The sequence below is a fragment of the Ochotona curzoniae genome, unplaced genomic scaffold (assembly GCF_017591425.1).
Source record: "Ochotona curzoniae isolate NIBS_2020 unplaced genomic scaffold, NIBS_Ocur_1.0 contig_3644, whole genome shotgun sequence".
NCBI classification, from domain to species: domain Eukaryota; kingdom Metazoa; phylum Chordata; class Mammalia; order Lagomorpha; family Ochotonidae; genus Ochotona; species Ochotona curzoniae.
The window spans coordinates 49,223-73,938 of NW_024465934.1; the positions used below are offsets into that span (position 1 = coordinate 49,223).

The 24,716-nt window shown below is 45.0% G+C and overlaps 1 protein-coding gene across 1 annotated transcript in view; it reads left to right on the forward strand.

The window, feature by feature from the left end:
* Positions 1–759: 759 nt before the first annotated feature.
* LOC121158210 (component of Sp100-rs-like) overlaps positions 760–24,716 on the forward strand; it is a 156,695-nt gene continuing 132,738 nt past the window's right edge. The window contains exons 1-4 of the mRNA XM_040982867.1: positions 760–903; positions 14,804–14,961; positions 15,895–16,060; positions 17,136–17,219. Of these exons, the coding sequence (XP_040838801.1) occupies positions 14,806–14,961; positions 15,895–16,060; positions 17,136–17,219 (406 nt within the window). The 5' untranslated portion in view covers positions 760–903; positions 14,804–14,805. The remainder of the gene's footprint in view (positions 904–14,803; positions 14,962–15,894; positions 16,061–17,135; positions 17,220–24,716) is intronic.

A 24,716-nucleotide genomic window follows, 5' to 3' on the forward strand; every position in this document is an offset into this window, starting at 1 on the left:
GCTCCCCTGTGCTTTGATGCCTACACCCCACATCAGATCACGGGTGACTTCAGTGTGGAAGGGTGAATCGGCTGCGGCCCTGGGTAGGGAATCAGGGGAGCAGCACTATGTACTGGCTTGCTTCCTACCTCTAGGGGCCTCCTCCTCAGCCCTAGCTGGGGTTGCAAAGCAGCCCGCAGTCCTGGTTGGTACCTTGGGGGCCCTCTTGCCCCAGCCTGATCACAAGGCATGCTGGTGGAGTGCCCAGCACCAGGCACCCTGTGCTTTCCACACGCGGGCCTGCCCATCAGCACCACTCTTGGTGCAGCCTGGGCTTTACATGGGCCCGTGAGAAGGGCTGACATTTCTGCTTTCCTCCAGCCACCCTGCCCCACAAAGGGGCAGATGGGCAGTCAGCACCTCCGTTTGCTGTGTGGACTGTGCCCTGCTCCTGCAAGGCAGAAGCAGCTGAGGACAACTTGGGTTCAAGGCATTTTATCTTTCTGACTTGGTATGCAAAAGTGGACTCCCTGGAGCTGGTCCTGCTGGCCCCGGGATCCCCCTTTCCTGTCCTCCAAGTGGTGTCAGCCACCTCTGAGGGCAGCAGTGAGGAGACAGCTTGTTTAGCTCTCAAGTTGTAGTTTCACTTCTCTTTTCCCCGTTTGGGTGGAGCCTGCTGGCTTCCCAGCCAGGCCCTCTGAGGCGGGGGGGGGGGGGGGGGGGGGGCTTCCTGCTAGGGCAGGGCACAGGCAGGGAGCCTGGGGGAATCAGAAGTGGAGCAGGCTGTTGGCAGGAGGGGACAGCAACAGCTCTACCAGGAGAGTTCTTAGCCACTTCCTTAGCTGTCTGTCAGTCCGCAGAGCAGCTCCAGTGTCCTCAGCTTCTGTGGTTCCTGGGGACTAGTGCAGATTCCCAGGAGATCAGGTAGGTGGGCTGAGGAGCCCGGTGTGCGGGAATGGGCTGTGTGGGGCAGCTGGGCCGTTTCGAAACTAGCAGGGGGCAGTGCGCTGTGAACACAGCTGGAGGATGTGTGACTTTCTCATTCAGCAGCTTCTACTCCTCTGGCCAGCCTGCCCGCAGACAGGGCTGTCCTGGTGACGGGTGCAGGACTGATTTCCTCGCGGCCTCTGAACGAACTTTCTCTAGGGTCCCTGCCTGCTCCTTCACGCAGGTCATGGCCATCAAGGAAGCTTAGAAAATAGCAAACATGGGAGGAAGCGCTTTGCCCATTTTCCAGCTTTGGGCGTGGTGGGTCTCACCCTGGCAGCAGGACCAGCCCTGGACTGACTCGGGTCTGAGCTTTTCTCTGGAAGAGAGGGGCCCGTGGGCATCAAAGGCTGGTGCAGGCTCAGGGGCTTTATTTTCACTCTTAACTTCCAGATGAGTGGCACTTCTGACATAGTCACAGAAATCGTCTCTTTTCCTGTAGTGGGCTCAGAAATAACATGGCCTCATCGTTTTGATTTAATTTTTCACAAAGAAACATGATTTTGTTCATAAAATTTCCAATAACACAGAGGTAGACAAGAGAAAGAAATGCTGTCGCTCCTTCCATTCTCAAGTCCTGCGATGTCTTGGATGTGCCTTCCGTATCTGTGCACTTAACATAAATAATTGGCTTTGCAAATATTGAGGGTGCTTCAAAAAATGGAATGAAAAAATAAAGTTTGGGTTTTTTTGATGCAGAAAATATTTGAAATCTGTATGTACAGGTGTCTCCAGGAAATTCACTGCAAATACAGGTTAGGAAAAAACTATGCATGAAATTCCAATGAACTTTTGCAGTCCACTGATAAAATTTACATATTCTCCATCAGTAATAAATGGGACTAGACTATGGGTATAGGGTCTGCATTTTTCATTTTCAATTATTTTAGCAGTGGAAATCTTAGCAGTCTTTGTGTTTATGTGTAGCTCTACCTCACTCTTTCTAACAGCTACATGACATTGCTTGCATAGGATTTATACATCCTTATTGTCAAACGAGTACCTGTGGATGAAATCTAGACTCTCGGTTGTTCACTTTGATCAACAAGCCATAGTGATGGTTGTGCTTCTCTCTCGCTGTGTGACAAGTATTTATCTTATGTCAAAAACCAATAACAGGTCTTTTTGTTTGTTTCAAAGATTTACTTAGTTTTAGTGGAAAGGCAGATTTACAGAGATAAAGAGATACAGAGAAAATAATCTTCCATCTGCTGGTTCACTCACCATGCGGCAGCAATGGGTCTCCCACGCGGGTCTTGCAGGCCTCTCTCTCGGGTCTTCCAGGTCTCCCGCATGTGGCGCAGGGTCCCAAGGCTTTGGGCCATGCTCAACAGCTTTCCCAGGCCACCAGTAGGGTGCTGGATGGGAAGCAGAGCTGCCAGGATTAGAACAGCTGCCCATATGGGATCCTGGCACATGCAAGGCAAGAATTTAGCCACTAGGCCACTGTGCTGGGCCCCAGCAAAAACAGGTCTTGAGGCAAGGTTAGAACATTTACTGGCTGGGTCAGTGTTTTTAGTAAGAGCAAATGAGGGAAGCCATCTCTCCCCACTTGGCCAAACTTTGCGACGGTGACATGTGACTTCTTGTTTCCATTTGTGTTTTCTGGTTGCACGGGCAGCTGGGGAGTTTGTGTGTGTTTAACAACCACTCAAATCCCCTCCTCTCTCGCTAGTTCATTCTTTGCCTGTGTCATTTGGGTTAGGCATTTGGCCTCCTGTTCAGGACATGGGAGGATTTGCTTGATATTCTGAAAAGCAGAAGTACGCTTTCCTCATCCTTTATCTTCGCAGTAGTCATGGCCATATTGAATACTCATTAGGGTTTGGTTCTTTAAATGTATATTCTTGTAGGAGTGTTTCTGAGCTCAGTGCTATAGTTCCGTGAATCACCCATGAAGCCATCATGTCAGCCACCGTGTGTTTGTTTCTCAGCCTAGAGTTCACATTCCTGCTTTGTTTAGGTTGTTGGGAGGCCTTCAGCACCTTGGGCTACCCTCTGTCCCTGTGCAAGTTTGCCTTCTCTGCCCCTTTGTTGTTTGGCATGCTACCGTGGCCTCACAGCCCACCTCGCCCGTGCTTGCCCGGAAGCTGGCTCTCATGTAACTGCCTTGGCTGAAAGTGAATCATCTCCCTTCTGGGCAGTTGGAAGATTCTTCTTAGGTGCTTGTTTCACCTGGGGGTGCCACCCGTCTGCACACTGCTTGCCAGCGCTGCCCTCTTGCCCAGGTCAGCAGAGGCAACACAAAGTAGGGACTTATTGGGTGCAGGTTTTTTTTTAGTAATATATGGGAATTGTGTAGTATGAAAAAATTCTTCATGAGCCTGGTATTCTATGGTATAGAAACAGTGATGGCAGTGGCTTGCCTCTTGGTCCCAATCCTAAATCATTTTTAAGTTGAAGAAAAAAATTTTTTTTTTACTATTGCACAAACAAGGGTGTTGCCTGCTGTTAGTTTTCTTTTAAAGAAGGTTTTCTCAAATGAAAGAAGTTTTACAGTTAGCGTTCAATATTTCCAATATGTAGTTTGGCTTATTTCTGCTGTTTCTCACTTATAATATTATTTTTTATCTGGGACTATAAAAGATGATATTTATTTGAAAGACAAAGTTAGAGAGACATGGAAGAGAGAGAGCAAGAGTGAGAGAGAGAGAACTTTTGTCTGCTGGTTCAATTGCCAAAGCGCAGCAACGGCCAGGGCTAGGTTAGGCCAAAACCAGGAACTTCTTCTGGCTTCTTTTAGGTCTCCCACACAGTTGCAAAACTGCTGTTTTCCCATGTACATCAGCAGAAAGTTGTATCAGAAGTGGAATAGCTGGGACTGGACCCAGCACCCACATGAGACACCAGCACTGCAGGTGTCAGTTTAACCCACTGTGCCACAGTGCTGGCCCTGTCTTTCTCCTCATCCTCCATATTAAAGCTTTTAGCAGCTCTTTTATACCGTCCTCCACCAATCACTTCTCCCCATGGTCCACTTGGCGCAACCTGATAGGCCAGTAGCAATGACATAATCGCAGGAAGGGCATCAGCCTATCCCTGTGACTTCCTGTTTATCTGCTGGCGAGACCAACCCCGCCTCCTGGCCCTGGGCCAGCCGCCATCTTGCAAAGGCCCTTCCTATTCCTGGGAGTGGCTTCCTCACCCCGCTCCCCACAAACATTGGATTGTAACAATGGACAACAATGTTAGCTGTGTAAGAAAGGGATGAGAACCTAGAGGAATGAGAACTTATAGACATTAAAGGACATTAGAAATAACTGGAGATCCCAAAAGAGAGAGTTGAAAATTGATCAGCATTTCATGTATGAAATGACATGGCCTGGGATGTGTGAAGTGCTGATCATATCTGAGACTGAGACTTGGAAAATGCACCAGTTGGTAGGATGTTGAAGCCTATATATTGGCTGGAAAAGTTGCAAAAATGGAGTCAAAGACGAGATGTTAGACAGCAATGTGTCAATATACTTAAAGGCCTGGGATCTATTGGATTTCCCAGTGGATATTCAAATTGTAAATTTCTTCAGCAGTTCTGATAACTCCAATGTTGAAGTTCTCAGTGAATAGGAAATGGTCAGTGCAATGAGAGAGGAAAGGAAAGAAAAGATTTTATAGGCTATCGAATTGGTTGGTTTACGTTTAACTATTAATTCCATGGGAAGTTTATTTTTACATGTGAAATGAAATGCAAAGCTGCTTTTAAAATCCAAGCATTTATGTAACAGCATTGCCAGACTAGTTTATCCTTTATTGCTTTGAAATAACATCAATTTTATATATTAAAGCATCTTGCAAGGAATATTTTACAAGGGGATGAGCTCCTCGCACCGTGGGTCAAGCCACCGCCATCCCATAAGGGTATTGGTTCAAGTCCCAGCGGCCCCACTTCTGATCCAGGTCTCTGCTGATTGCCTGGGAAAAGCAATGGAAGATGAGCCAAGTGTTTGGATCCCTGCCTCTTGCATGGGAGACCCAGGTGAAGCTCCTGACTTCTGCCTGGCTCAGCCTTGACCATAGTGGCCATCTCATTAGTGAACTAGCTGCAAAAAAAAAAAAAAACAAAAAAAAAAAAAAAAAAAAACTGTCACTGTGACTTTCAAAGAAATAGATCTTCTGTTATAAAAAGCTCAGGGAAAATGCTTATATGAAAAAAGCATGTGTTTCCAATAATTTTTGCACTAAAAGTAAACTAACCATTTCATTCCATGTTTTTTACAAACTTTTTGAGGTACTCTGAAATGTGAGTCTGTGCAGATGATTTCTGTTGATAAGTATTCTTATTTGATAAACTACTCTTATTTGTATTTTAATATTGAAATGACTTATTGACCATTATTTTAATGGGAAGTACAATCCCTTTTCATAGATCTTTTCAAAGCACAGTTGGCTCTTCTGGAGTTTTATTCCCTGAGAAAAATTTCAGAACCAATTGATAATGTTCTGCAGCCTGTCTAGCTGGGAAGCCATCCCGGGGCACCCCAACCTCCCCATCTAAGCAGTTCTGGCTGTCTTAGGCTGATGTGGCTCACTTCTGAAGCTGGACCTCTCCTGTGTTGGAATTGTTGTGGGCATAATGTGTGCTCTTCTTTCTTTCTGTCCTTCACTCATGAAGAATGCACAGATCTGCATATATTTTAGAAATATCCTTCATATCTGAAAGTCTACTCTCACAACTACCAAAACTGTGGCAAGCATAGAGGTTTACTATGAAAATTAGTCTACTTCTCTTTTTCCATTTTCAGTATTGCTAATGAGAAGCCTGCAGCCATTCAGGTTCTTGATCCTTTCTTTTGTATCACTTGCTTTTCATTCTTTGAAATTACCAAGTTCTTTTCTTTCATCCGTTGGTTCTGACATGTCTGGATCGTTTGCTTTAGTGTGGGTGTAGTGTTTAGTCACTTTTCTAAGTCCTTCAGGACTATTTGAGATGGAAATTGATTCTAAATCTCTTAAGTTTGATTCTAATGTTTCTTTGATTATTGTTGTCCATCTTTGAACCTTTTAAAGTTCCTGTTTTTGGATTTTAGGTCCAAGAATAGGTCTTCCTTCTGGAGTCTTCTTGGGCTTTCTTGTGTTTTGCATATCTACCACCTATGAAATTTTTTCAGATTGTTCTTTGCTTGTAGTGATTTTTAAATTTCTTCCATTTGTTCCATTAAATAAAAGTGTAGGTAGGTTTTCTAATGTAACCTGTCTTAGAATTTCTGACATAATATCTTCTTGGTCCTGTCACACTGATTTCCCATCTGCTACTGGGTGGTATTTACCAATAGTTTACTGTAAGGTCTTTATCATATGTGTCTATGAGCAACTTTGAGCCCAAATCTTTATTTCTTAATTTGTAGTTGTCTGTTTTTGACGGAATGAATACACCAGCATCCAGAAGAGATTGGGAGTTGTGTGTGTCTGCTTTTCATGCTGGTACTGCAAAGCCTCAAGGGAAACTTCTAGGTCTGTTTCAGCTTGCAGTTTGGATGTTACAGTTCTGGGCCAGGAAGCCCTAGTCTGATGTGTCCTGGAGGCTTCTCAGCATGGGTGGGGGGGAATGATCCCATGGTGTTCTAGGAAGCAGGGGAACAGCTAGATGGGACCTAACTCAGCCATTGCTCGAGAACACCTTCGAGGGCTTGTCCAGAGTGAGCTAAGGCTTCCCACTGTCCCCACCTTTCAGCCACCACAGTTAGATCAGGTCTCCACTCTTTCTTTTCTGTTGGGTTTTTTTGGTTTTTTTTTTTTTTTAGATTTATTTATTTGAACTTGAAAGTCAATTACAGAAAAAGAGAAAGATTTTCCATCAACTAATTGTCTCATTCAACCTGCCACAACAGGAAATGCTGCCCTGGTTTGAGGCCAAAGCCAAGTACCAGAAACTTCTTCATGGTCTCCTTCGTAGGAGATTCTGCCTGCATCCTGTATCAGAATGCCTGGATTTTAAGTCCGTGATCCACTCCCAGGTCCAGCTTCTTGCTAATGAACACGCAGGGAGATAATGCTGATGACTCAAGTAGCTGGATCCCCACCAGCCTCTTGGGAGAGACCCAGATGGAATTCCTGGCACTTGGCCTTAACCTGGCCCACCACTTGGTCGTTGCAGATATTTGGAGGGTGAATCAGTGTATGGGAAAATGTCGCGCCCACGTGTCTTACCGCCCAGCAATAAGACGCAGACGCGAGTGAAGTCTTCTGCGGTAAAATTTATTGCGAGCACCAAGATGAGGAAGAGAGAGAGGGGCGACCCCAGCAGGCTGTCTGCTCTTATGTGCTGACTGGCCCCGCCTCCGCCGATGATAGGTCGGCGTCATGATCACGCAGGGTCCTGGGCGACCGGATTCGTCAGTCCCCAGTGTTCACGTGCCGGCCACGCCGCAGCTCACTGCGCATGCGCTAGGCACCTGCGCAGTACCGCGAAGGCTACGTGACTCTCCACCACGCACGAAGGTGTGGCTTCTTCGGCCGGCGCCATTTTAGGTACGGCATGTGGCCAGTGCATACAGATGCGGCTTGCAACATCTCTCCCCTTCTTATACAATAAAAAAAATAAGCTGGTATGGCCCTGTCTTAGGTTGTAGACTCAAGGCGCACGATACGTCATAGGGAGGCTGCGTAGCTTGACGTAGTCCCTGTCTTAGACCGATAATTGTCTGGGTCTATCTTACCCGTCATGGGCTACAACCGCGGTGGTTGTAAAGAGCAATGTCTCGACAAGGCAGTTATAAGAGTGACTACCCTCTCGCGTGCAGTGGACAAGTCCTGCGAGGTGCAAGGGCTAGTCAGGTGCATCATGCTCGAACTCAGTGCAATGCCATAATGGCCTGAGGTGCAGGAGCCATGATGTCCATGCTCTTAACTAAGCCTGTTGAAGCATGCTCAACCATACCATGGGGGAGTCACCATTCTGCATGGCTAGTAGGGCTTGATGTATTGCCACACAATCTCGCTGAGTGCGGCGTCTCAGACGACACAGGCAAAAAAGGCATAAGGCACAGCCTGCACACAAGAGCAGAATCAGCACAACCACTCCCACCCATTCCTTAATATGGGAAGTGATGTTCCAAATCCAAGTGGCCAGGGTTTCAGCAACAACAGGATCCACCCGTGTAGAATTAATCTGGACAATGGCAATTCTCAACTCCGACTGTAAAATATCAAATTCTCTCGTCCAATTTCCTAAAAGATAAGAAGAAAGCTGGCAAGAAAGATTAGCAGTCGTTGAAACATTTTGAAAAGGAATAGAAGTAACACATAAACCTTGACACTAAAATTCTCAGGAAATGCTTGAATACAAAGCGTGTCCTGTAGGGGGAATAAAAAATTACGCACATTCTCCTTAATATCATCATAAGGGAGAAAAGGCAAATCCAAAGAAGAAAAAATCAAGGAAACACTCAGGCTGAGTGGGCAGCCGGTAAGGGTCGTGGAAAAACACTCAAAACTCCTCATCGTGGCTCAGCAATCACGGTCCTCACAAGCGCCATACAGACCATTAGTTGCACCATCAGCCGTGTTTGCACTGGGCGGGGCACCATTGTCCTGTGGGATTGTAGGAGGAGCTTCTGATTGCAGGGTTGCATGAATCTTCCCCAAGTCAGATCCTCGGGCAAGCGTTCCAACGGTTGCAGAAACGTCAGAAGGCGGTGATGGACAGAAACGAGTCAATCGAGCTGGAACCCAAACCGGAACTGGGGCGTCCTGTGGAAACACACAAATGGCTCCTCGAGCCTGCCTAATAACTGGGTCTGGGCCCTTCCATTTGGACTCCAGAACATCCTTCCACTTGACCCAAGATTGCTCTTGCGCCGTGTTGAGGGAATGACGATCTGCAGCACTGAGGCCTTGCTCATCCAGCTGTAAAAAATTGATGGTGAAAAGAGCCAGGGCTAGAGTGGCCCGAGGGCTCTGACTGGCGAGGCCAAGTGATTCCCAGGTGGTTTTTTGTTTTTGTAATATTTCTTTTTTTTTTTTTAAAGATTTATTTTTATTATTTTTTCATTGGAAAGGCGGATATACAGAGAGGAGAGACAGAGAGGAAGATCTTCCGTCCGATGATTCACTCCCCAAGTGAGCACAACGGGCCGATACTATGCCGATCCGAAGCCAGGAGCCTCTTCCGGGTCTCCCACGCGGGTGCAGGTTCCCAAAGCTTTGGGCCGTCCTCGACTGCTTTCCCGGGCCACAGGCAGGGAGCTGGAAGGGAAGCGGGGCTGCCGGGATTAGAACTGGCGCCCATATGGGATCCCGGGCGTGCAAGGCGAGGACCTTTAACCACTTGCGCCACCGCGCCGGGCCCTGTAATAATTCTTTAATAGAGCGATGAGCACGTTCGATTATTCCCTGACCTTGTGGATTATAAGGGATGCCAGTCACTAATTTGACACTCATTTTCTGCATTACACGTGCCACAAAATCACCAAAGGGCTCATCCGGCTCCTGCTTAACCTGTGTAATGCCCAGTTTCTCTTGCCCTTTAAGTGAAAGAGCCTTCCAAGCCTTTATAGCTGCAGTAGAAATTTGAGTATATACTGGCCATGGATATCTATTTTGATCATCAGAGTATTGGCCTTGTCCGGAAAGCATATTATAAGACCACGTCAAAGTGTCGCCGCCGCGCTGTTGATTTGCCCGGGCGGTCTCAACCAAAAGCTCTTGCCAGAGGCCCTTCCAATTTAGATATGATCCCATATTAGGGAGAACAGCCTTCACCACAAATTGCCAATCAGAGGGAGTCATATTCATTCCCCCCATACGTTCTAACAGGGACAAAGTGTAATTGGCATGAAGACCGTATTGCTTTACAGACATGGCCAATTCTCGCACTAATGCTGCATCTACCTGTCTGTAAACTCTTTCCCTTTCTTCTTCTAAGACGGGGAACATATTTTGAAGTTCCCGGCGTGTGGCTGGATCGATGAAGGAGGAGTCGGCACCACAACTCATGGGCGGGGCAGATGGCTTCACAGCAGGAGGAGCCATTAGTGAAATGGCTCCAGAGCCCTGAGGCCATGGGCCGAGCGTGGCCGGCGCAGTAGCACCGCCATTCTCTTTCTTCTCTTTTTCTGATCCTCCTCTGCTTCCTGCGGGTTGTTTGCGTCCTAAGCGCCTATCCCGCTTGTACCCTTCCTCCGCATCGGATGTCTCCAAACTTGATGAGGAAGATCCTGCTTTCAGTTTCACCTTTATTTTTTGCTTCAAACCGGTTCTCCTCTCCCGCTCTGTTTCTGAGAGACTATCCTGGGCAGACTGAAGGGCTTTGTCACTCTCTCTGACCGCTCCCTTACGGAGGGCATAAACCATCTGCAAAAATTTCACCAGAGAGACCTGTGCGCCCATGTCTATAACCAGAAGCAGTGGCTCATATACCTCCGATTTATGCTCCTAGTCACCCGAAAGTTCTCCCTCTCAGAGCTCCTTACCTGTTTTTTGGCCGCAGTTCTGACTTCCTCCCGTTCGAAATGGGAGGCCCCCTCCAGGTCCCGGGTTTCCGGCACCAGTTGTCGCGCCCACGTGTCTTACCGCCCAGCAATAAGACGCAGACGCGAGTGAAGTCTTCTGCGGTAAAATTTATTGCGAGCACCAAGATGAGGAAGAGAGAGAGGGGCGACCCCAGCAGGCTGTCTGCTCTTATGTGCTGACTGGCCCCGCCTCCGCCGATGATAGGTCGGCGTCATGATCACGCAGGGTCCTGGGCGACCGGATTCGTCAGTCCCCAGTGTTCACGTGCCGGCCACGCCGCAGCTCACTGCGCATGCGCTAGGCACCTGCGCAGTACCGCGAAGGCTACGTGACTCTCCACCACGCACGAAGGTGTGGCTTCTTCGGCCGGCGCCATTTTAGGTACGGCATGTGGCCAGTGCATACAGATGCGGCTTGCAACAGGAAAACTCTCCCTGTCTCTGTCTCTGTTTCTCTCTCTCTGCCTTTCAAAAAAATAGAGATAGGGTCCCGTTTTTCAGAATCTGCTTTTTGCTTCCTGGCCTAATGCAAGCACATGGCTTAGGCTCTGCTGTTTGAAAAGCCACATAGTGTGATGATCAAAGAGGGTGGTTGGAGGTGGGAGCGTTGGGAGTCAGGAAGCTGGAGAGAAGGTGGCCTGAATTCCAGTTCTGTCACTGTATGAATCAACTGGGGTAAGCTGGCTTCACACCTGTAGAACACTGGTGACGGTAATGGTTCTCATTTCATGGAAGGGCCAAGAGAAGAGACAGTGTAGCACCATGGAAGGCACACTTAAAAGAGTGTGCTGTATCAATCAAGCACTCACAGTATTTCTAAATGTGTTGCAACAAATTGGAACCTTAGAATGCTGTACCTTTTCAGTCCTGAGTGTCCATTTAAAAAAAATTCAGGTTTTAAACAGCCCAGAAAAGGCCATGGAAAGCTACACACAGGCATACAATTGGCATGGGTCGGGGGAAGACCAGGCTGAATCTGTCCACGTCATCCATTGGCAAATCAGGCACCAGTGTGGGACTACCCATTTCGGTCGCAACAAAGACTAGTGCACAATACAGAATGTCAGGGTGAGGGTGCCTGTACTGGAAGGGACCACAGTGCCCAACCAGCCTGAGAACAAGAAAGGAAGTGGGCAGAGCCGGCAAGGGGAATAAAGGAGGGTTCCTTTGCTGGACAGCTACTTCCGCAGGAGAGCATAGGCTGGGATGGGGGCAGACCAGACTAGGCAGAGCTACCACACCTGTGTGCCTCATGTGGACTAGATCAGGGAAAAGCCAGGCTCGGCGGATTATTCCTACTGGTGCAAACAAAATTAAAGTGGGCGAGGGTTGTTTGGGCTTAGCTGCAGCATCAGCTGGAATCTGGGAGTGGGAGAGGTCTGGGAGGGAAATAGTGGGCTCATCCCTCTTGGGTTACCACTTCCACGGGAGGACATAAAACTAAGATAGCGGCTGGGGTGGAATGGGGTGTGGGACAGACTGGATTACTGCTACACATACTGGCAAACCAGGGTAGGGGGCGGGCCTGGTGGGGGTTATTGTGGGTCGCTCCAACTAGGCTGCAGCTCCCACTGGTTTATGTGAGGGCCAAGTATGTGCTGGGCAGAACCAGGCTGGACTGCAACACCAATTGGTTCCAGTGGAAGTTGGGAGTGAAAACAGAACCAACCCAGCAATTGCAACCACCAGCTGATCTGGGCGATGGACTGTGCCAGGCCCTGTGCTTGCTAGCACATCCAAGAAGTTTTTTTGGAGATCTTCCTAATCTACATGCTGGACTCAGAACCCAAACGAAGAAAAGAGAAGACAGAACAGGTCAACCAACTATCTCAGCTAGGATGGACTATGTCAATCAGTGGATTTTTCAAAGACCTCATAGTGCTTGGAGTGGCAAGATTGACAGCAATTCATAACTGTTGCAATATCAAAACCACTTGAGCAAGACCTCAGAGCATGCCCTACATCCGGGACCTGGGGAGGGTGGGAAATTTGGTGGGCCTTCTCCCTTAATATCCCCCTTTAAACATGAAGGTAACAATATGGAAAATATACTAGTATTATCCACTTTCCTGTAGCCCTTGAACCTTCTTACCCTAATTAACTATGTAAAGATTGTCAAAAAAAAAAATTCAGGTTTTTGTCTTTGATTTAAGTTTGGCTTAGCTACATTCCTTCTCTACTCAGGTTTTCAGAGTGTTTGTCATCAAGGATGTTGAACCTTACCATGAGCCTGTTGAGATGATTTGTTTGTCCTTCCCTCTGTTAATGTGATGGGTCATATTTATAGATTTGTGTGGTTAAACCACATGTACATTCCGGGAATAAAGACCACCTGATCCCAATAAATGACCCTGTTGGTGTGCTACTGTATTTGGTTTGCTAGTATTTTATTGGGGATTTTTGTAATCACGTTCTTAGGGAATTTGGCCCAGTAATTTCATTTTCTTAAATTGTTGTTTTCTGGAGTTGGTATCAGGGCAGTGCTGATTTGGAGGTGTTCTCATCAATTGTTTGGAACAGTTCGAGAAGGATTTGTATTATCCTCCTGATTGTTTTGTAGCATTCAGCCATGTTGCCATCTAGCCCTGCACTTCTAGTTGATAGTAGATTCTTTTTTGTTAGTAATTCAGTTTCCTTACTCTCTTCAGATTTTCTGTTTCTTCTTGATTCAGTCTTGGTATGTTTCCAGGAATTTCTCTATTTCCTCTAGGTTACTAAATTTGTTGGTATGTAACTATTCATCATAGATTCTTAGGGTAATCTGTGTATCAGTGGTATCAATTGTGATGTTTTCTTTTCACTTTTTGATTGGGTTGTCTGTCTCCTGATTAGTCCAACTAAAGGCTTGTCAGTTATGCTTCTATTTTCCAAGAATCAACTCTGACTTTCGTTGAGCTTTTTTCCTATCGTCTCATTTATTTTTCTGTCGTTTTATTCCCTTCCTCCTGCTGACTTCAGGGTTGGTTTTTCTTTTTCTGGTTCCTTGAGTTGTAAGTTGGATTGTTCACTGAGTTTCTCTCTTTTTGTTCAATCCCAGTGTCTATAGCTAAAATCTCTTCTCTTAGGATTGCTTTTTTTTTTTACCAAAGTTTTGGTATGTTATATTTCTATATCCATTGGTGTCAAAAATGTTAAAAGTCTTCCATTCTTGTTTTTTTCTTTCACTTGCTGTTTGTTCAGTAATATGTTAACTTTCATGTGTTTGTGAATTTTTTCAGTTTTCCTCTCATTACTGATTTCTAGTTCATATCATTATGGTTAGAAAAGATACTTGGTATAATTTCGGTCTTTCTATTTGTTGAGACTTGTTTTGTGGTCTTGGTGATCTATTTTCTTTCAACACACACGCCCAGGCTCTCTTTGGGAACCATTTACATAGACTGTGATTTTTCTTTCTTTCATTTTCAGTTGTGTGTCTGTGAAGTCAGCATGAGTGTCTTGTAGGGAGCAAGCAATTAGATCATGTTGGACTTACTATACTTTTTTCTGCCTTTTGATTGGAGAATTTGATCTATTTGCATTCAAAGTAATTATTGATAAGTAAAAATTTACTGTTGCCATTTTGTTAGTTACTTTCTGGCTCTTGCATAGTTTCTTTGTTTCTGTATTTTTTCTTGTTAAGTTCATTTATAATTTAATGCTTTTTGGTAAAGATAATACTTTTTTCGCATTTTGTGCATATACTGATTTTTTTTGTAGTTATCACAAGGCTTGAAAAATATCTAGAGTTGTATGTAATTGAAATTCAGTTATTATCAACTAAAATAGAAGAGCACCAATTTGTGTTAACACAAAACAAAACCAGTTGTCTCGGGTAATATGGTTGCCATTCTTGTTACACTCTCAGCTTACAATTGTTATTATTACACCATGTGATATCACTCATAACTAAGTTTTTGAGGTAGAATGGCATTTCTCACTTAATTGTGTGGTTTGATGACTGTGATCAGAAATAGGGCATTTTGCTTTTGTCTTTTTGTGATCTGTTTTCTCTTAATTGCTCATTAAGATAAATTTTCAAGGACAGATCCTGTTTTTCTTTCATTATTTTATACTCCTGTCTGAATGCCCTTCTTATTCCACCTTAATTTTATAGGAGTTAAGGTTTTTCAATTGAAATACATTCTACATAAGCTTAGGTGGGAAGTACCTATAATCGCTGTGATGCAGGATGGGCTGGGCAGTCCGCAGTTACTTCTTCTGTGACCTGTGCGCTTCCTCCCATTTCATCTCTATTGCTTTAGCTCCGTTCATTCTGGCATCTACCTAGGATGCTTGCTTTGAATGTGCTGGTGCGTGGTGGCCTTTCCTTCCCGAGTGTGACCTTAGGACCTCCCACGGGCCCTGTAATCCTAATGACCATTTTCATGGGGTGTGCTTTCCCACAGAGATGTCCACAGAAGACGAAGAAGAAAAGCTCATCTATGAGGCAGTGTTAAATCATTTCAAGAGCTGCAGAGTGGAGATCTCACATGCAATAACGCACACATTTCCTTTCCTGCATGGCCTCCGTGACCGTGGACTCATCACGGATAGAATGTTTCAGGTAAGTGAAGTCCACTGTGTCACAACCTGGTGTACTAGCAGCCACTTAATTTATGCTCTGATATTCCAGATTCAATTTCAAGTTACAACCAGTGACAGACAGGTGTTTCTGTAAGTGCTTCTGTATCACTCATGCCCTGCTTCTCCCTGATGCGATGGTGTTATGTGACGCCCTCTGGAGGTGGGCGGATGCACTGGTGATAAGCCAGAGTTGACACAATTGCACTCTTAGATGGGTGCTGTCTTGTATATGTCATACCATGTAGTTCAAACAATCATTCATTGTAACATAAACTAAATGTTGTAAATAGTTTTAGTGAATTAATGGTTTTACTGGTTTACTGAAACAGTTACTGGCACAGCACTTTATTTCAATTAATGTTGATTCAAAATATCTAAGTCCAAAAGCCTTAAAACTCATTGGGATGAATTTAGAAGTAGAGGCTTGCTTGGTTTTTCTTTCATTTGTGTGTGTGTGTGTGTGTGTGTGTGTGTGTGTGGCACTTGTGTAGTCTTAAGAGTTTGAGTAGGGCCCAGCATGATAGTGCAGTGGCTAAATCCTCACCTTGCATGGGCCGGGATCCCATACTGGGCACCAGTTTGTGTCCTGGCTGCTCCACCTCCCATCCAGCTCCCTGCTTGTGGCCTGGGGAAGCAGTGGAGGACGGCCCAAAGCCTTGGAACCCGGTACACGTGTGGGAGACCTGGAAGAAGCTCCTGACTTTTGGATTTGGATTGGCTTAACTCTGGTCATGGTGGCCACTTGGGAAGTGAACCAGCAAGTGGAAGATCGTTCTCTCTCTGTGTGTCTCTATCTCTGCACCAAAAATTGCTTTAATAATAATAAGTAAATCTTAAAAAAAAAGAATGAAACTGACTTCTGGAGCTTGTTGTAGCTTAATATTCTGTGTTTTTCTATTTTATATTTTTTAAGGATGCAGAAAATTCTTGGAGAAACATGATGCGTGTTGAACATGTGGTGTATGATGTTCTTGAGAAACTGGAGAAGTTTGACGAGACTGTTTTCGAGGCAGTGTTCAACGAGGTCAACCTGCAGGAATACCCCAAATTAGTTCCTGTTCGTAAAAGCTTTGAAATTGGTAATTATGTTAATTGTCTACCTTTAGGAGTTTAGGGTAAAATATTTTCAGCAAGCATGTACTGAGTTTCTAACACAAACCACAGACTGTGCTGGACAGTGGAGATAAAGTACTTGTCAAGACAGACGCGGCATGAACCTTCTTGGAGCTTCTGGCATGATAGCAGGGGTACAGCCGCCACTCAGAGATCTGCTGAGCCAGGCGTTTAGAATAACAAGATGACCAGCATGACACGGGCACCACGGTTACTTAGGAGGACACAGGACAAGTCACAGAAAATCCCAATGAGCAGAACCAGTGGCTTCTGTTCCACTGGAGCCCTTGTGCTGGTCTACACTGCAGCCCACCCCATTGACTGCAGCCTGATTTGAGCGATAGACAGTCTAACTAACTGTGGGTGCGGGACCCAGCTTGGCTTGGTACTCTGTGCTCATGGGGTCGGTCTCTTGTAAAAACCTCCCCAGCCAGTTTCAGGGACACCCAATGGGGGCAAGGCCAATTGTAAGAGTCACCACACTGAAGGGAGATCTCCTCACCCCTTACTCTGCTTTCTAAACAATAAAAGAATCTTTTTTAAAAAGAGGTACCAGAGAAAAAACCCCACATGATTCTCTTTTATTGAATATGTTGCTATCTGCTTTCTCTCTCTCAGCACTCTTTTTTTTTTATTGTTGTTTACATTGTATTATGTGATACAGTTTTATAGGCACTGGGGATTCCCCCCTCCCCTGCCAAACCCCTCCCCCCATGGTGGATTCCTCCACCTTGTTGCATAACCACAGTTCAAGGTCAGTTGAGATTCGTTCCTTGCAAACACATACCTAGTCTCTCAGCACTCTTTAGGTAACACAGCCCACAGTGCTTCCACTTCTGTTTTCTCCAGCCTTGCTTGTCTTTTTCTGTCTGGAAAACATAAAACCTCCCTTGCTGACATGCCATCTCCCATGGACTGATGGGGAACGTTCAGTTCTGTGGGATGCACTGATCCGGAAACTGGAGAATCCTAAGCAGGTGGTTTTGTGACTTCCATGGTTCCTGCGAAGATCTCTAACCGCCTTCTCATCTCTGTCTTCAGAAGTCAACCGCAAGCTTCGATTCCAGAACAATGTCAGAGGCCACATAGAGGAGAATTCCAGGATTCAGCTGCCACTGGAACAAGGTAACAAGCATTTCTCACTTGTAGAGGGAACGGAGCCAGCTGGGTTCTGGACAGAGAGGATAAGCCAGGGATGGAACGTGGGAGGACATGGAGAAGGTCAGGGACACGAGGGAGGACATTGAGAAGGCAGCCGAGGTCAAAGTGGAGGAAGCCAGACTTGCACAGCTGAAACACCTGGAAACAGTAGTGCTAGAGAACCTTCCAGACAGGAGAGCTAGGGGTGGAGCCCTGAAGGGCTCAGAAGCATGGCCCGTGGCCAGCGTTAAAGAGGAGCCCAGATGAAAAGCTTTCCACTATCTGGTCTTTGTCCTCTAACACACAGCATCTGAATATGTTAAACTGGTAACACGTGTGATCCATATCCTTGATAACTATCTGTGTGTGCAGGTGCCAGGAACAGGGAGGGATGAATGGAGGAGGAGAAAGGGTTCAAGGCTGCAGGGTGTGGGCAGGGCTCCCTGAGGGATCCCCAGGCACGTCGGGAGTGGAGAGCAAAGGGAGACAAGGAGAACCCTGCAGCTCACAGCCCACTGACACAGAATAAAACGGATGACTTGATGTACCGAGCATATATAGCTCTTCATATACTTTTTGTGGTAAGAACACTTAAAATCCGTTTTCAGTAATTTTTAAGAAAACGAGATGCTGTTGTGAAGCACAGATGAGCTCTGTGATGGTCCTCTTGTACCTGGCTTGTTTCCCTCAGTGTTGTGTCCTCCGGGTCATGTGGGTTGATTCAGGTGATAGGAGCTTCTTCCTTTTGAGGCTGAGTCGTATTCCTTTGTGTAGATGTCATCTTTGCGCATTCCTCTGTCGCCGGGCACTTGGGCTGACTTCACGCCTCGACTTCTGTGTCTAATACTGCTCTGAACGGGGGAGTGCAGGCACCTCCGTGACATATTGACTGCATATACTTGGGATAAATATCCAGGAGTGTGACTGCTCTGTCTTACGTAGTTGATGTGTGATTTTCAAGGAATCTCCATTTTGTTTTCCATGATGGCTGTACTATTTATAACCCAGCCAGCAGTAGCACCGGGGTTCCCGTTTTTAGACATCACCACCGGCATCTGTCCTCTCATGTCTTTCTGCTAAACACCAATGCAGCCAGCGTGAAGTGACATCTTCTCATGATTTTACGTTATGTTTCCCGGGTGGTTAGTGGTGCTGTGCATTTCCCATTTACACGTTGGTCACTTGTATAGGTCCTTTTGTGCAGGACTTTTTTGATAATAAAATACCCATTATTAATTTATTATTGAGTTGCTTAAGTTAGTTCCATCATTTGGGTCTCAGTCATTTAGCAGATAGATTTGCACATGTCTTCTGCCATAGTGTAGGTTGTCTCTTACCTGTGGGTTATTTTCTTGACTCTACAGAGCTTTTGGCTTTAGATAATCTTTGTTGTTGATTTTTGCTTGTATTGATCATACTTTTGTGTCACATTGAAAATCATTGCCAAGACCCATGATATGTAGCTCTTCCCCATGTTTTCTTCTACAGTTTTAGGTCTTAGATTGAAGCCTTTAATTCATTCTTGATGGATTTTTTCAGGTGATTTTGATGAAGGTCTAATGTCACTCTCTGGTCTCGTGTTATCCAGTTGTCCCAGTACTGCTTATTGACAAATGGTCCTTTCCGCATTGTGTGTTCTTGGCACTTTTTCTGAATAACAGTTGACCATGCAAGAGTTTATTTCTAGACGCGCTGTTGTGCTTCATCTATTTAGGTGTCTGTGTTTATGACAGTAGCGTACTGTTTGGCTTACTGTAGTTTTATAGTGTACATGTGTATTTTAAAGATTTATTTATTGTTGATGAAAGAACTACAGAGAGCAGTAAAACACACACATTCCATGCACACACACACACACACACACACACACACAGGTATCTTCCATCTTCTGGTTCATTCCCCTGATGGCCACCCTGACCATAGCTGGGCCTTCCAGAGCCAGGAGCTGGTAGCTTCTTTCAGGTCTCCATGTCAGTTCAGAGAGCCAAGATCTTGAACATCCGTTGGTGCTTTCCCAGGCCATTAGCAGGAAGCTGGATAGAACTGGAGCAGCTGGGACACAAACTGGTGCCCATATAGGATGCAGGTTTCACAGGTGGAGGATTAATATATTACTCCACTGCACTGTCCCAGTATTTCTTTGCTGTCAGATACTGTGACGCCTTCAGCTTTGTTCTTTGTCATCAAGTTTGCCTCAGCTAGTCAGTCTGTTGTGTTTCATAAAAATTGTAGACTTAGTTTTGTTTTGCTATATCTGTAAAAAAAAGTCATTGGAATTGTGAAAAAAAATTATATTAACTCTATAGAGAACTTCAGTACTACACACAGTCCACAATATAAATTTTTTGAATTCATGAACATGAAAAATCTTTCCATTTATGTTGTCATCTTTTCTAGATGTATTTATTTTTATCGGAACTGCAGATATACAGTGAGGAGGAGATATAAAGAGGAAGATCTTTATCTGCTGGTTCACTCCCCAAGTGGCTGCAATGGCCATAGTGGAGCTGACCTGAAGCCAGGAGCCAGGAACTTCCTCTGGGTCTCCCATGTGGAAGCAGAATGCCAAAGCTCTGGGCCATCCTTGACTGCTTTCCCAAGCCACAAGCAGGGAGCTGGATGGGAAGTAGGGCTGCTGGGATACACACTGGTGCCAATATTGGATCCCAGCAGGCGTAAGTCAAGGACTTCATCCACTAGGCCATCAAGAGCGGGTCTATCTTGTCATCTTTAATTTTTTTTAATCAAAGTTTTAGGATTTTTAGTGTACACATGTTTTACTCTAAATTTATTTCTCTGTATTTTGTTCTTTATCAGTTCCAATGTAAATGGGATTTTTTTTTCCAGAGTGGCCATGCTTAAAAATGGAAAAGCAACATTTATAGTAACACCGCTGACTTTTTTTTCCTTCTTTTAAAATTACTGTTATCGTGCCCGGTGCAGTGGCGCAGTGGTTAAGGTCCTCGCCTTGCACGCCGAGGATCCCATATATGCACCGGTTCTATCCCGGGAGCTCCGCTTCCCTTCCAGCTCCCTGCCTGTGGCCCAGGAAAGCAGTCGAGGACGGCCCAAAGCTTTGGGACTCTGAGGCCCAGAAGAGGCTCCTGGCTTCGGATTGGCATGGCATCCACCGTTGGGCTCACTTGGGCAGTGGATCATCGGACGGAAGATCTTCCTCTCTGTCTCTCCTCTCTGTATATCTGCCTTTCCAACAAAAAAAATGATAAAAGTAAATCTTTTAAAAAAATAATAAAATAAAATTACTGTTATCATTTTATGATACAGTTCCATAGGCTCTGGGATTTCCCTCCCACCCTTGTCAAGTCCCCTCCTCCTCTCCCAAGTTTACCTATATCATTACTATAAGTTCTTCATAAGGAGTCATATGTCCGTCATTGCGGGCATGGTAATGGCAGAGGGGCTAGCATTGTATTGTCAAGATGTAATTAACAGTTTCATTGGGAGTTCATCTTTGGTCTGGAAGTAGAGATACATACTGCATTGTATCCTCACATCTGGATATGACAGACTCCATTTCACAGTTACTGTACATCTCCTTAAGTGAAAAGCCACAATACAAAATCAACAGCAAAAAAAAGAAAAATAGAGATTTACAATGCCATGAAGTTCAATAACATGATACCAGATATGAATATGAAAGTCTCCATTACAAAGTTACTGTACATTCCCTTAATTGAAAAGCCATAAAACAAAATGAACAACAGGAAACAAAGAAATTTAAAATGCCATGAAATTAAATAACATGTAAAATAAAATCAAGAACCTTCTTGAAGAAAATGATGCTCCTGTATGATCTACGAGTCAGTGAAGAATTTAATGGGAAGAAGGTGGTTTGAATGGATAAATTAAAGATATATATATAAAATCCATGAGATATGGTTTCTGCTGATCTTTGTTGGTGAGATATTTCTCCTGTAGGCAACAAATAGATGGGTTTTGCATTTTTAATGCATTTTGGGTAAGTATGACATTTGACTGAAGAGTTAATCCATTAACATTCAGGATTAATATATACGGGTGGTAATTTGGTCCTGTCATTTTAGCAATGGGTTGTTCGTTGATTTAGTCTTGTGTTGTTATTTCACTGGGATGTTCTTCACATTTGCCTTTGGTTTTGGTAGGCGCTATTCCTCTTCTCTGTCAAGAGAACATCTTGAAGTATCATGTGTTGGTCGGGTCTGAAAGAGGCATATTCTATAAATTTTTTTTGCTTTACTGTGGAAGAATTTTATTTTATTTTCAAAGACAAAGGAAAGCTTTACTGGGTATGTAATCCTGGGCCGACAGTGTTTTGCTTTGAGATTCTGGAATATGTTGCCCCATTTTCTTCTGGCCTATGGAGTTTTTGTGAGAGATCTCCTGTGAATTTAACTGGCATTCCTTCATATGTCAGTTGATTTTTGTTTCACATGCACATTTCAGGATCTTTTTCTTATGTTTGACTGGAGAGAGCTTGATTATCATGTGTCGTGGTGGAGATACTTTTGGTCAATCCTGTTGGGTTTCTGGATGTTGTTTGCCAATTCTTTCTCTAGATTAGGGAAATTTTCCCTTATTATTTCATTAAATACATTTTTGAACCCAGCTTCTCTTTCTGCACCTTCTAGCACTCCCATAACTCTTACATTTGGCCTTTTAATAGTTTCTCTTAATTCTTAAATACTTTTTTGAGCTTGACCCAGCTCTGCTTCCAGCTTTTTGTCTGTTTTCCGCTGGTGAAAGGAAATATCTTCCAATACTGAGATTCTTTCTTCTGCCTCCTTCATTCTACTTTGGAGACTCTCCATTATACTTTAATTTTTGCTTGACTGTATTATTAATTTCTGATATATCAACTTCCATTTGATTCATTTTCTGTGTGACATAGTCCTTAAATTCCTTGAATGCCTGCTTCATATGCTTCTTGTTGATAAGAAGCTTTAAAACAAGTGTTTTGAATCTGTATCCTCCACTTTCTCGATGTTCCTCAGTTAACTCTGAGGCTTTGATTCTTTGTAGGGAAACTTCAGTAATATTCATTGTGCCTTTGTTTCTTCTTTTGCTCTTGGTCATTGTGCTTCTGATGATCAGACTCTTCTCCTTGGGCCAGGTTTCTAAGCTGTGTCACCCACAACTCTATAATTCGATTTTTCTTATTTGCTAAAGTTACTTGTGCCACTCCCTCCAGTGAGTTCCAGTTCTGGGATCTTATGTTAGACTTCCACTGTGGTCTCCATAGCTCCAGTTCCCGGCTTACCAGTCTCCAGCTCCTGTGATACCGTACTGAGGCTGCACCATTGTCCGTACAAATTTTTCTCCCGCTTGTAGGGGTTTGAGCAGTTCCCAGGATTACAGAGACACAAGGAGTCCTATATACCTAGGTTGTTGGTGGTGCTGCTCTTGCTGGAACCTGTTGGCCACTAGGTCTGAGGGCCACACGGACCTATTTTGACCTGTCTGATGCCAAAGTTGATATTATTTTCCCTGTGGGACAATTGCTCAGTGAGTACGCTCAAGCTCAGTACAGACACAACTCACCGTGTTCCTTTACTCCTTTTTTTGTTGTTAAAGATTTATTCATTTATTGGAAAGTCAGATATACAGAGAGGAGGAGAGACAGAGGAAGATCTTCCATCCGATGACTCACTCCCCAGGTGACCACAATGGCCAATGCGGCCGCTCTGAAGCCAGGAGCCAGGAACTTCCTCCAGGTCTCCCACGCGGGTGCAGGGTCCCAAATTTTTCGCCATCCTAGACTGCTTTCCTAGGCTACAAGAAGGGAGCTAGATGGGAAGTGGAGCAGCTAGGACACAAACTGGGACCATTCTTGGTTTGCAGTTCATGCAAGGAGAGGACTTCAGCTACTAGGCTACTGCACTGGGCCATTGGATTTCCCACACTGGTTGGGATTTTCCCCCCACGCCTATTGGATTTTCCCCACGTGCCTGAGATTCAGAGAAATGGAGGTCGTGAGTATTGACGCCAGAGAGACTATTTTCAATAAAGAGAGGCAGGCAAGGGGCTAGGCGTCAAGTAACTGGGACAACAACCAGGAATCCGTGAGTGTGGAGAACAAAGCAGCAGCAAGACGAACAGGTGTAGGGAGACACGGGTGCCAGGACAGGAGAATGGGACAGTCGGGTGTAGAACCCAGTAGAAAGCTAACATAGGAGTGAGAGGCAAGTGTGAGTGTGGGGACAGACATGGAGTGAGGGTGGAGGTGGAAGATTCTGGTGGGCTTGGTGAAGCTGCCCACTCTGCGTCACTGGTTAGCTTTCGGCTTAGGGCCTGCAAGCACCTGCCAGTCCCACACATTCAAGGCATCAGCCAGGGACTGAGTTCCCTCAGCCTCTCGGGTGTCCTGATGATGCTCTTTGCTGCCACTCGAGACTAAGGGAGAATTTTGCTCCTTTGTGCAGTCATCCACAGCGAAGAATCTGAAGCGCTTACCCATGAAGACCAGCCCCCAGAAGTCTCCACTTCAACCGCGGGAGGTGAGCCTGGTAAGGAAGGGCCGGCAAGGCTTGGGCGGCGGGAGTCAGAATGCAGAGTCATGTTTCCCTAAGTGTTGGATTCTGGGTCTATTGTCTACGATGGTTCCAGCTTATGCTGGGAATCCCATCGTCTGCATTCATGCTACTCGACTCTTTTAGGAAATGCAGGGAATGAAAATTGCAAGAATTGCTTGCAAACACATGCCTAGCATAAAGTTCAGCGTCTTATTGTCCAGATAAGTCCAGTGGCCTCTTGGGGAGACCTTGTATGGTCTGAAGATACGTCTAACAGAGTAAAGATCCGGTCAGTTAAAAGCCCCAACAAGGCCTCAGTATCAATATACAACATTATGGAATTAATTGACATAGTATTGGGTAAACAATATGTTAAAAATAATGCAAGGCATGTGTTTGCAAGCAATGAATCTCAACTGAACTTGAACTATGGTTATGCAACAAGGTGGAGGAATCCACCATGGGGGGAGGGGTATGGGAGGGGTTGGGGGAATCCCCAGCGCCTATAAAACTGTGCTACATAATACAATGTAAGCAACAATAAAAAAAAAAAAGAAAATTGCAAGAATTTATTCTTGAGGATTGGACCATGCTTTGGATGTATGTAGGGATAGGATAGCAAAATGATGCATCTGTCTTTAAGGTTCATTTCTATGTCTACAAGGTTTTGGATATATGCAGTGGTGTCTATGGAGGACAGAAAGCTAATATTCCCTGTGGGAAGGTCACATTGTCACCTGATCCAAAGCTTTGAACAGTGGCAGAAGAGAACTCACCAGCCAGCGGGTGGGAGCAGCAGTAGACAGCTCAAGCTCTCTGGACCCCAAGTTTTGTTTTTGACGGTTCTCCCGTGAGTCATGGCGTATACAGTGATTTGTCAAGAGATTTGCATAAATAATAGTTCTTTTTTCTCTTTGCACCAATTTTGGATGATAAGAGGCACGGACATTATCATCTTTATTTCCAAATGATA